At 56.7% G+C, this 12,484-nt stretch overlaps 1 protein-coding gene across 1 annotated transcript in view; it reads left to right on the forward strand.

Annotated features, from left to right (window-relative positions):
- ITFG1 (integrin alpha FG-GAP repeat containing 1) overlaps nucleotides 1-12,484 on the forward strand; it is a 67,220-nt gene that overhangs the window by 6,173 nt on the left and 48,563 nt on the right. Inside the window, exons 3-5 of the mRNA XM_045818668.1 lie at nucleotides 389-534; nucleotides 1,160-1,217; nucleotides 2,388-2,462. Of these exons, the coding sequence (XP_045674624.1) occupies nucleotides 389-534; nucleotides 1,160-1,217; nucleotides 2,388-2,462 (279 nt within the window). The remainder of the gene's footprint in view (nucleotides 1-388; nucleotides 535-1,159; nucleotides 1,218-2,387; nucleotides 2,463-12,484) is intronic.

Raw genomic sequence — 12,484 nt, forward strand, 5'->3', positions numbered from 1 at the left:
TGACAGCGCTACTCTTTGCTGCTTTAGCAGTTCATTATGCGCCTCCATTTGCCGTAAACGCCTTCCAAATATCTCGGTGCCCCGGACAGAAAAGCTAAGGAGAAGCGCCGTCCTGGCCGGCGCTCGCACGTAAAACTGGGGTTTTTCCTGATAGAGCGCAGGCCGGTCTTGTCTCTCACGGCCGCGCCGCGCCCACCCTGAGCTGCTCTGTAGACCAGAGGGGCCCCCAGACGGGACGGGCGATGGGCCGTCGGGAAGGGCGTGGGGCCCGTCAGGACCGAGACTGCGAGACTCCGCACAAACGTTGCGCGGGGAGCGGTCCCTGCGGCACAAGCACACAGGGTCCCCTCCCATGGGACCTCACTGGTGTCCCCGCCCGTCCCTCCAGGAACCACAGCGCCTTGGTGACGGGCGTCGTGCCCGGGGACTATGACGGAGACTCCCAGATGGACGTCCTCCTGACGTACCTGCCCAAAAATCATGCCAGCAGCGAATTAGGAGCTGTCATCTTCTGGGGACAGAACCAAACCTTGGGTGAGTGTGTGTGTGTGTGAGTTCTTAGTATTTGTCATTGGATATCGAAGGAAAAATACGTCTGGTGTCGTTAAGTAACAAAAATTGTGTTCTGAGTCCATCTGAAACGAAATAAGTGCAGTCCTTAAGTGTCAGTGATTGTCTGTAAAAGCTTTTTCAGAAGTCCGCTTTCTGATTTTCCATTATCGCCCGAGAGCTGGTCTGAGGTCGGCTCCAGAAAACAAAATTGGGTCTGGCAAGCCTAAGGGAAAGGGGGGAAGGGGGAGAGGGGAAGGGAGGGAGGGATTCATTAAAGGGTGTTGGTGGCTTACAGAAGAACAGACTCTAGGCTGACCTTCTGGAACAATCCCCGGCCTTCCGGAAGCTACTGCCTTTTCACTGTCAGGACGGGGCCGCGTGCGCCACAGCTGCCGGAGGCCCCGTGCCCAGCACGCTGTGCCGTGTGCACCTGCCCGTGACTCCCGGTTCCGCGGTCAGACTCTGAGAAGACACTGCCTCGTGAGTGGTGATAGTTGGAATTAGTTGGAGATGACTCTTGAAGAGAAGGAAAGAGTATTCTTCCCTAAGGGCAGATGTCAACAATAATACCAAGCGCCTGTAACTTGTGTGTTTGCTTTCTTTGCAGACCCCAACAATATGACCATACTCGATAGGACTTTTCAAGATGAACCTCTAATTATGGAGTGAGTATGCGCTCGCTTCCCTTTGCGTAATTGTAAACCTTTTCACATAAAGCTTTTCACATAAAAACTACTTTGTAGTATAGAATCGACACTGGATTCATTCTCCCTTTGAAGCTGGCGGGGGCCTGTGCTCTTGATGACACGGTAATCATGTGCCACGTTGGAGGAAAGAGAACAACGAAACTCAGTGTTTTAGAAAGAGGAGGGGGAGGTCGTGTTTGGTTTCCGTTTCGGTTGCTTTGCATGTGTCTGCCAGGGATCTGGGTTGATCGACCCGCGTCGTGAATCACAGAATTAAGGGACCTGTTTGGGGGTAAAGCTGTTAGCGCCTAGTGGGCAAACACCAAAGGCACAGGGTCTCCTCCAGCGATGCGCACAGATTTGTTTCTGTGTGGAGGAGAAACTTCTGCCCTTTTCCACAGCTCTTCCTCAGCGTGATCACTCACTGCCTCCAAAGAGACTCATACCAGCAAACCATTAACACGGATTTCAGGGGTTTGGGTAACAGGGTGGAGACCACTTGGGGCCACGTTCTTGTCCTTCCGTGGTTTTCGGAGTCGCAGCCAGAAGCGCAGCAGGTCCCTGGCCGCCGGGGGTCTGCAGGGGCACGGATCCCTCCTCAAGGCTCTGAGCTCGGTTTCCCTCCCCGCGTGCGTTCTCCCACGGTCGTTGCCGAGGGCGGCGGCCACTGCGGGTTGTTCCACCAGCCGGGGATCACTTCGTGGGTTGTTTCTCCGATGTCCACCTGACTGAACCAGATGGGCCGTGGGTCTGAAATCAGTGACGCCGCCTTGTCACTCAGGGGTGGGCTAGGTCAAGCAGAGGTCAGAGACAACCCCAGCAGCGTGTTAGAGCGAAAGGTCCTTTCTGGCTCACCCTGCACGCCCGTCGAGTGTGGGTCAGCAGCGGGCCCTGCTCTGGGCCGTCCCGCAGGGACTTGGGCCATTAGCGGCCTCGCCCTCTGTGCAGCCGGGCTGTGGGGCGCCTGGGGGAGGGGCTGGAGGGTCCAGGCACGAAGATTGCACCCCGCGCCTGGAGGTGACACGTCCCTCCCGCCGACGTGCCGCGGGCCGCGGCGGGTGCTGGTGGGCGTCGGGGGGTTCGCCATGCTTCCGGAGGTCCCCGAGTTCGAGGGCTCAGTAACACGGCTGCCTGGTGTTTCCTTTCCAGCTTCAATGGTGATTTAATCCCCGACGTGTTTGGCATCACGAACGGATCCGGCCAGCCCCAGGTTCTGCTGGGAGGGTGAGTACACGAAGTGGGCTGTGACCCCGCGCTTCCTGGCAGGCGCTGCTGCTGCCGCCGCCGCTGCGGGGCTATGTGTGCGTCTGCGTGAGCGGTTGCTGTCGCCGTTGGGAAGAGCCCAGCTGGTTGGAAATCCTCGTTGTTTTTCTCTTTTCAATTTTTTAAAATATTGATTGAATAGAAAGAGAAACGTCAATCTGTTGTTCCACTTCAGAGTAGTTAGAGGAGGCATCCCCTGGTTGAGTCTCGTGTGCGCCCTGACCGGGGACCGAACCCGCAGCCTTGGAGCATGGGGACGATGCTCCGACCAACGGAGCTGCTCCGCCAGGGCCCGGAAATTCTTGTTCCTGAAGATTTTTAAAGGGTGATTGGTCGCTCTGAGCTTTCCCGGACGGCCCGGAGCTGATCTGCAGGTACGCTCTGTGGAGAGCCAGCCCCGTCCCTCTGTCCATCGGGACGGGAGAGAGACAGACTTTCCCGGTCCCCGTGGACACAGTGGCTCACCGGATGGCTTCAGACCTGGGAGACTGTAGTTTAAGCAGGACGGGTATTGCCGTCTCGGTGGGATCCTCCACCTTGGTCGCGTTAGCTCCCAGATGCTTAGTGATCAGCTCCGTTCCTTTTTCCTCTTGTGTGTTCCGTGAGCAGTGGGTAGCTGCCCACGCGTGTAAACACTCCCCCTCGCAGCCCCGGCGGCCGCTCCGGGCACACTTCGCCCTCCGCCGGCGTGTGCCTGGGGCTCTTCCCGTCCGAGCGTGCCTTCCTCGGCATAAGCCACCTGGAACCTTGCGGGTCAAAGGTCGTTATAGTCCCTCCAGGCTTAAAATAGAATCGCCCTACCGCAAGAATTGACGACGAGATACTTTTCATTACACACCTTCAGCCTGGTAAACTTGTTTCCTGTCTGAGAAGGCAGAACTTTAGTGCGAGAGGACAGGACACGTGTATTTACTGTCCGGCTTCCCGGCGCGTGCGGACGAGTGCCTGACCAGCCTGTGTCCTGGGTGCTCGGAGACCCGGTGACGTTGCCGCCTGTGCTTGGGGGGGTGGTGTGTTCCGACACACGGGCCGTGCTCTAGCCACCGGAGCCGCCTGGCCGGGGGATGCATTTATTTGTGAATAGCTTTTGAAATGTGAGTCACTGGCACAAAGATGAATAAATTGTCAAAATTTAAGGTATTGAGAAAAACTGTTGTATTTCCTATCATTTTTTCTGAAGGTTTGCAATAAAGGATATGAGGGTTTTGATCCTGTTCTTCCTGAGCTCTGAAAGACCTACTGTGAATCCTGAATGGGAAGCCTGTTTGCACCCCAAACTTTGAAAAACCCCGGGAAGAGACCCTTGTTTTGGGGCCAGTTGGATGGTTGGGTGCAGGCCCTGCTCTGCCTTTGCGGCTGAGAGCTGAGTGCGGGCGGGCTGGGGGCCGCACAGCCACTCCTGCCGCGGCGAGACCTGCCGGGACCGCCCGGGGGCCTGTCTCCTGGCCTCGGGCACGGGCTGCGGAGCCCACGGGAAGCCCCCTCGACTGTCACGTGGCGGTGGCTCGGCTCGCTCACGCGGCGGCAGTGCCGTGTCAGATGTTCCCCGCTGGTGATTCTGGATACACCCCGGCCTTTGACGCTGGTGGCGCCCAAGGGCAGGCGGGCTCTCTCCCCCTCTTTGTGCGTCGTGTGTGCTGTGGTGCGCGTCAGCCCCCGGGAGCGGCACTCTGTGCTGTACGGTGTTTTTCACGTAAACGGCTGTTCCAGATTAAACACTAGTAGCTGACCACATTGCAAGCAGCAAGTTTGTCCCCGAGACGTGTCCCGATGCCAGTTTAAAGAACGAGGAGGCACCACTGGGCAGGAGAGGGCTTCCGTGCACAGCACCGTCGGCGTGGCGGCAGCCCGGCAGTGCTGGGGTGCGGGCGGCAGGCAGGGACGCGCCCCTGGGGGACGAGCGGGACGTCGCAGTGCGTTAGGAGAGAGGCACCGAGGCCGTGTCAGCTGCAGAAGGCGCAGACACATGCGCGGGGTGCGAGTGGGGGAGCCGTCAGCAGTGGCATTTCGGGCTGCTCACGCGGCCTCTGAGTGGCAGCCCCATCTGACTCGTCAGGAAAGCTAGGCTGGCTGCCTTCGGCAGCGTGGGCGCCGCGCCGTGTGGGTACGCCGGGGCCCGGAGCGCCTCCAGTCTCATTCCGTGGGGCCAGCAGCTCAGCTTCAAGAGAAGGCCTGCCGTGATCTTTAAATAGAGCGCTGAATGTCCCCACAGGATCCTGCCGGGAAGCCCCTGGCTGTCACTAACCCTGGCGCAGCGCAGGCTCGGAAACCGGAGACTCCCACGGGTCAGACCAGCGTGACCGGTCGGGCCGTAGGGAGGGCGCCCGGCGTTGGAGTGGCAGCAGGGGTACAGGCAGGCGGCCCCTGGTGCCTGGCGCGGAGGGGTCACGGCACAGGGACCAGACGGCACTGAGTCCGCCTGGTGCGGGGCTAGCAAAGTGGGCCGCGTGGTCAGAGGCGAGGCCTCCAGGAGTGAGGTGACCGTGCCCCCCCACCCCTGCCGTCGAGCAGAGGCCACGCCCAGCCGTGAAGTGGCGGGCCTGCCACCTCCGCAGGGACGTGAGGTCGTCGTCGGCGAGCACGGCTCTGAGAGGCCCTGGGGACTGAGGCCGCAGTGGCGCTCGGAATGTCGTTGGCAGCGCTGGGGGAGAGCACATGTGTCTGGTTTTCATCAAAGCCGGCGCGCTGCCGGCGGTGCAGACTTTCTCCGACGCGGACACGGCCTTCAGAGCCACGTGGGGGTCGGCCCAGGCCGAGTTCTCAGCGGCATGGACGCAGGCGTGTGACAGATCGCCGCCTTGCTGCGCTGCACCGCGCACCTCACCTGTGACCGCGTGACGGTGCGTGTCGCATCAGCGGCCCCGAGAAGAGCTGTGGTCGGCTGTCTGTGGTGTGGGCGGGGCTTTCTCCGCCCCCAGGAAAGACCCCGCCTTTTATTTGGGCACTGACAGCACCCTCAGCCCAGAGCAGACGCAACCCCGTGTTCTCCATGCGCCTTCCCTGCCGCCTGCCGCCTCCCGCCGTGACCGGGGACTCATCTGTCCACGCACCACCTTCATTTCACCGCTGGTTGTGTTTGCTGGTGCATCACAGAGAATGTTGCAAGTAGTTACCTTCGTGGAATAATAATATGATACCATGTCACTCAACTCTGTTGTTTAGAAAGAATATGAAAATTAGGATGAGGCTATAACACAAAAGAAAGCCAAAGAACCCTCCAGGCAGCTAGCTGGTCATGTGGTACCCAGTGTCAGAACCCTCCCCACCCCCCCGTGACAGAAGGGGGGGGGCTCTGGTGCGGCTCAGACTCTCTCAGGGTTCCCCTAGCAGCCCCTCCCTGCCCCCAACACACCATTTATATTCCACACTTGAGAAATAAGACTTTTATTGGCGTTTCCATAGAAACACTCTATCCGTTTTTAACTTTGATCTTTTCCTAAAGAAATTTTGTTACTGGAGATACGTTGCTCTCCCATTGTTTCTCACCTAGTTTTTTTGTTTTTTTGTTTTTTTGTTTTTGTTTTTGTTTTGTTTTTTTCCAAAATTAAGCCACAGAAGCAATGAAAAGTTTTAGCCAATGACTTAAAACGCTACATGCTATGACTATCCCAAGTGGCATGTTACTGAAGGGCCCGTATTTGTATCCCCCGAGCCCCCCCCTCCCCCGGGGCTGTGAGGGGCCAGGTGCGTGACTCTTGGGCCCTGGGGCGGGGCCTGGCCCCGCCGCTCTGTCGCGGGTGCAGGTGGCGGCGCTGGGTGCGGGCGAGCTCCTGTCTGCTGCTGAGTCGGAGATGTAAGGTGTGCTTCTCAGACACGCTCGCTCTGCCCCCGCGACACCGGCCGTGTCCAGACGGACATCCTTTGAAGCCACTGTTCAGAAAGGTATTGGCCTCTCGAGAAAAGCATAGCTCTGTAGTTCCTATGCAAAGTAATTTGTAGAATTTCACCATGAATATGGATGTTTTAAAAGCGTCTTGAGTCAGCGCTTCTCCATTAGCATGCATCAGAATTCTGTTTTCCTGATTTACGGAGGAGCCATTTGCTCCGCTCCGCCTCTGTCTGCGTCTGTGCTGGAAACGGGCCGCTCCGCCGCACGCGTGGGGGCCGCGGGGCTGTGGGGCCATGGGGCCGTGCCCTTGAAGGGGTTAAGATGGTGAATGTCGCGTTGCTGTGTCACAGTAATATAGTTTGGGGAAAAGGAAGAAGCAAGCATAGTTAGACCGTTTTTACAGCACACTTGGGGTGAGGTTAGGATATATCATCATTCCAATTTTGGGTAAGAGGCAAGTATAGTTTCCGAAGATGCAAGTCCTCCTTCATTGGATTCCTGCTGCGGCTTCTAAAAACGTGTGTGCCATTGGAGATGCCCCACAGGCATTAGACTTTTCACCCTCCGGAGGCCTGGGCTCAGTCCGCAGGGGTCCAGAGCAGAGGCGGGGGCGCCCTGGGGGCAGCCGCTGGGGCACGAGAGCCAGGATCTGCTGGCGGAGACGGCGCCTGCTCCCTGGTGCCCATCAGATGCTGTTGGGGACAGTGCCCTAGGATCCCCTAGTCCGCCCCCCAGTGAGGGTCAGCAGAGGCCCGGGGCCGCGGCCGGGCTGTGGGGAAGGGGCGGTGGCCTTGTCCTCAGGGACCCTGGCCTCCTCGGCTCTGCCCGGCCCCTCCAGAAGGGGCTCGGCGGGGTGGGGAGGGGCACAGAGGAAGAGGGGCGTCGGTAAGCCTTCAGCAGAGGTGCCGCCTGAGGAACTCTGGGCCGGGCCGGCCCTTGCCATCAGTTTTCCCACGGCAGACAGCGCGCCTGGCGCAGGAGGTGCTCCCAGCGGCCGAGGGGCCCGGCGCGCTCACGGAGCATCCACGTGCAGCGGGTCTGGGTGGGAGCCGTGCGCCTGCGACCAGCCGGGCACCCCGCAGCGACCACCCCGGGCACCCCCTGTCCCGAACAACCGCGAGCACATGCAGAGGCAGAGGGACGGGACCCAGGGGCTCACAGAGCGGGCACCTGCTGCCTGGCGGCTCCTGCCCGGTCCCCGCCCCTTCACACCTTCCCCCTCCCCGCGCTCGCCTCCAGCCCCTGCCCGGCAGTCTTAGTCTGCGAGTGATTTCAGCGTGCGTGTCTCTAAAAGGGAGGATTTGAACATGCATAACCCCAATACGCCATCCTCAAGAAATTAAGAACACTGTCTTCATACTTCCAAGGGGAGTTTAATGAAATACGTGACAAGATTTCTTAGCGCTCACACCTGCAACGATGAGGCGCGGGAGTGGGGTCTGCGCTGCATCCTCTCTCGGTCTAGCAGCATCGTGAGGGCGTGCCGGCAGGACACTTCGGAGCCCCCTTCACTTCCTTAAAAAATACATTTCCAGTCAAGTTTCACCTTCGGTCTGATAAGTGATCAAACTGTCACATGTGTTCTTATCGGTTGTACACTAGAGGCTAAAATAAATAACCCCCGAGAGGTTTTTGAAATACACTCGGATGCATAAACAAAACCACTTAAATACCAACCTTAATTTTCGCACCGTTCGTAGATGTACACTTCTTCAGAGACATGTGATAGCGTGACTGCTAAAACGACTTCAGCGGTCGAAGGGTTTTACATCATGACAAAGTTCCTTAAGAAAGCGGGATCGAAGGACAAGTTCAAGGTGAAGGCAAAGCTGTGCAGTCAGAGGGCGTCTGTCCGGTGGCTTCTGTGGCGGGGGGGGGGTGGCGCGCCGTGACACCTCAGCGTGGGGTTGGTGCTCCACCGGATGCATCTCTTTAGGAGGAACCGTTTTATTCTAAAATCTCAACAATCCTGATAGATTTGAAGGTTGCCTACTTTGTACCTGTGTAAGCTGATGGAAATAGATCGCATTCTTAGAAATGACTTAAATGTGTTAAGGGGCACATCGGTTTTCAGGATGCCTCCGGAGCCCGCCTGAGCGCAAGTGGATGGAGACCACCGCACTAAAGGACTGCGCAGCCGGAGACGCCTGCCGGCCCCGCCCTTGTGCTGCCTTCCCCGGGAAAGCCTTCCATGATGATCATCCGGCTTGGGCTGATCATCGAACAGTGGGCGGACTCGCAGTCATTTCAAAGAACAGTTACCATAGGCAACCAGAAGCCAAGGTTGACATCAATTATACCTCCATTTATCCTCTGATAAACGCTGTTCTTTGAGACGAAGGGCGACGGTGCCCACAAATTAGAACACCTTGACACAGCAATGTCTCCTGGGGCGGGGGGGGGCGCGCGGAGGGGGGGGCTGAGGGCCGGCGTTCTCCACGGAGGTCAGGAAGTGCCAGCCAATAGACTGAGCGTGGCGCAGAGCTGCCCGCCCTCGCTCCCCTGCCGTTTCTTCCTTTGCAACCAGAGCAGTTTGTATGCGCGACCTTGGCCTTCAGACAGGGTTGAGCACAGATGAGAAGGTTGTAGTTTACATGAGCACAGTTGCTTGAAAAACACGGTGTCTGCTGCTGCTTATTGAAACGCCATGATGTGTACAGTGAGCCACAATGAAGGAGAAATAAATTTTATTTCAAACTATGAAATTTTAAACAATCCTGCTAGACAACTGTACACGTTTAATCTTCAACCAGCTTAAAACGCACCCTAAAAAGAAGCAACCGCCCCCCCCGCCCACCCTTGGTACACCGTACAGCGGCGAACAGTCACCCCGCATGAAGTCCAAGGTCGGCTGCCCCCCAAGGGCTCGCGTGAACTTGGGGAGCGCGGGCAGCGGGTGTGGCCAGGAAGCGCCGGGACGGGCTTCGGCGCCGGCCTGGGGTGTCCGGAACGCAGGGCGCCGGCGCTGTCTTGGGGGAGCCGTGGACTCGCGGGCTGCAGGGGCCCCAGGGGCCGGACCCAGGGGCCTCCGCCGGCCACGGGCTCTGGCCGGTTGGTTGCCAGACCTTCTGAGGTGTCCAGAGAAGCTGGAAGTCCAGGTTTTCCTGTGAAATCTGATTTTTTAATTTAAGTTTTACACTGAAGTGAATCCGAACATTTTGGAACAACACAAGGGTCACATAGAACACACCTTTCTGCCGTGTGTGGCCCGCTGGCTGTCCCCGCGTGACTTCCGCCTCATCCCTGTCCCAGGGTCTTCATCGGAAGTGTGCGTTCCTGTCGACTGGCTCCTAGGACAGATAGTGCCAATTACGTGGTGTTTTCCAAAGCACTGGTTACAACGTGTTTCAGAGCAAACCTGCCAGACACTCTGGAGGGACGGAGAGCGGCAGCTGCTCCGGCAGGGATTCAAGACGGCCACGCGACGAAGCTCGTGGGTCCCAGCCTTGAAAGGCTTCTGCCTGCAGCTGCTCCTGGCCCGGGACCACAGGCTGGTCGGGGGCACCGGGAGATGACTTTGGGTTAAACTTGTCGCAGAAGCCCTCGCCTGCGTCCAACTGTTCTGTTAGTAACTAAAAATACACCAATGCTTCTGTTGAAGGGGCCGACGGGTGAGCGGCCTGTCTGAAAAGGAAGCGAACCGGCCGTCGTCGAGTGGAACAGAATTGGCGTTGTTTTAAGCGTTTCTGACACGGTGTAGTCTGTCGACACTGTGGTCTGGCCTGAACGCTGGGCGAGGAGTTACGCACAGCAAACGCCAGATACGGCTTCTCAGCGTGTTTCAGCGTTCTCCTGCAGGCCCGTGTCCTGGGGTTGGGTTAAAATAACACAGTTCGGCCGCGTGAACGGGCCCAGCTCCGTGTTCCCCGCTGTGTCCGGTGCACAGGCGGGCCCGGTGCGCTCGGAGGAGCGGAGGGGCTGTTGGGAGGAGGGCCCGTCCGCAGGACTCGGCCCGTCCTGGGGAGGAAGCTTCTCCCGGTGGGTGTTACTCTCCCTCCCAGATCCCGCCTGCCAAGAGCAGATTAGTGACCTCTTTCTCTCCGCTTTCCAAACACATCAAAGCCGAATTCTCAAATAAACCTTGTTTGCCCCACGGTCCGTTGGACACTGTGTGGATAATGAAGTTGGACATAATTAGCCATAGCTGCTCTCAGAGATGACGTGTCTGTGCTCCCATAAGGGACTGGAACACGGGGCTTTGAAAAAACAGAGCAAACTCTAACCCCAAGGAGAGAGTAGGAGGCCCCACGTAAGACTGCGGCTCAGTCGGGCCAGGACTCGGGGGGGCCAGGCCCGGCCCAGCGTGGCAGAGCAGACCCCCCAGAGTCGCGCATGGAGGAGCCGCCCTCTCCAGGAGGCAGCCCTCCCGTGACCATCAGGCACACCGAAGCGCTCGGAGCCAGGGGCAGTGTTCCGGAACAGCAGGGGAAGAACAGAGGGCCCTGGAGGCAGCAGGTCGGTGGGGCCTTGGTAAATAGGGCCGCCTACGAGGGGGGGTTGTGGGGAGTGATCTTATCTAAGCTTGCGCCTCCCCCAGTTTGGGGTGCACGCCTCGGCGTGGGGACGCTGTGTTTGACTCCCGAGGACCTGCCAGACTGTCTTCCGCGGCCGTGGAGCCGTCTCTGCGCCTTCACGTCCTCTCTATCGCCTGTGATCCTCCGGCTTCCGTGGCTGTCATCCTGGAGCTCTGAAGTGGCCTCTCATTGTGGGTTGATTTCCGTTTCTCAGGGGCTGATGATGTTGAGCATCTTTCATTGTGCTTGATGGTCATTTGCATATCTTCTCAGGAGACCCGTCTAGTCCTTTGTCATTTTTAAGTTAGGTTGCGCGTCTTTTGCTGCCGCGCTGGAGAGCGCTCTGTGCAGTCTAGGGCCTCACCGGAGAGAGGTGTGCAAGTGCTTTCTCCGCTCTGTGGAGTGGTCCCGCCTCTTCCTGAGATCGCCCTGTTACGTACACGTGGTTTTCGTCCCAGTGGATCCAGTTCATCTGTCTTTTCTTTTATTGCGCGATCTTGTGGCGTCGTAACTAAGAATCCATTTCCAAATCTAAGGTCCCGAGGATTTATCACTGTTTTTCTTTTTTTATAGTTTCAGGTCTTAGATCCATTCTGAGTTGATTTTTTGTTATGTGGTATGAGGTAGGTTCTGAATTCACTCTTTGTCATGGTTCAGAACTTCAGAATTAAAACTCATAAGAGATAACCATTCTCTACAGTCTAAGAAATCATTTATAACATTTCATCATTTTTCTTCTGTTTAAAAGGGAATCAAATATGTAAACGTAAGAGCTAAAGCTATAAAAATCTTAGAAGAAAGCATACCAGTAAATCTTTGTAACCTTGGATTTGAAAATGAATTCTTATATATGACAACAAAAGAAAAAGCAACTAAAGAAAAAAATAGATATTGGGAAATCCTATATTGGATAAAGATCTAGTATTTGGTCTATATAAATAACTCTTACAACTCAACAGTAAAGCAATGAAGATCCCAATTTAAAAATAGGCAAAGGATTTGAGTAGACATTTCTCCAAAGAAGATACAAATGGCCAATAAGCACATGGAAACATGTTCAGTATCATTAGCCATTAGGAAAATACAAATTAAAACCATGAGATACCATACCACACCCTGGAGAAGAGTTCTAACGAGACAAATGGACAATAGTAAGTGCTGGCAAAGAAAGGGAGAGATCGGGACCCTCCTGCATAGCTGGCGAGGGTGGAAGGTGCTGAGGCCACTTGGGGAAAGGTTGACAGTTCGTCAAACTCCTAAACTACAGTTACCACATGACCCAGCAGTCCCCTCCCGGGACTGCGCCCCAGGGGGTGCTCTGCCTGAAAGCTGGGGTGCGGATGCACCTGGGACGTTCTGCTGCGTGGTGTGACTCCAGGTGACGCTCTGCTGTGGACACGCCCTGCTGAGGAGTGGGGAGTCCACAGACGGAGAGCGGACTGGTGGTTGCTGGGGGCAGGGGAGACCGGAAAGTGACTGGTGAACAGGGTTTCTTTTTCACTGACGAGAATGTTTGGAATTCAGTATTGCTAATGGTCATTCACCGAGAACATACTGAAAACAGTGAATCGTGCACTCGGAAAGAGGGAATTTGAGGATATGTAGAATAGCCCAGTGAAAATAAATAAAATTTAAGATTT

Source organism: Phyllostomus hastatus, unplaced genomic scaffold (assembly GCF_019186645.2).
Source record: "Phyllostomus hastatus isolate PE091 unplaced genomic scaffold, TTU_PhHast_1.1 phas_scaffold_345, whole genome shotgun sequence".
NCBI classification, from domain to species: domain Eukaryota; kingdom Metazoa; phylum Chordata; class Mammalia; order Chiroptera; family Phyllostomidae; genus Phyllostomus; species Phyllostomus hastatus.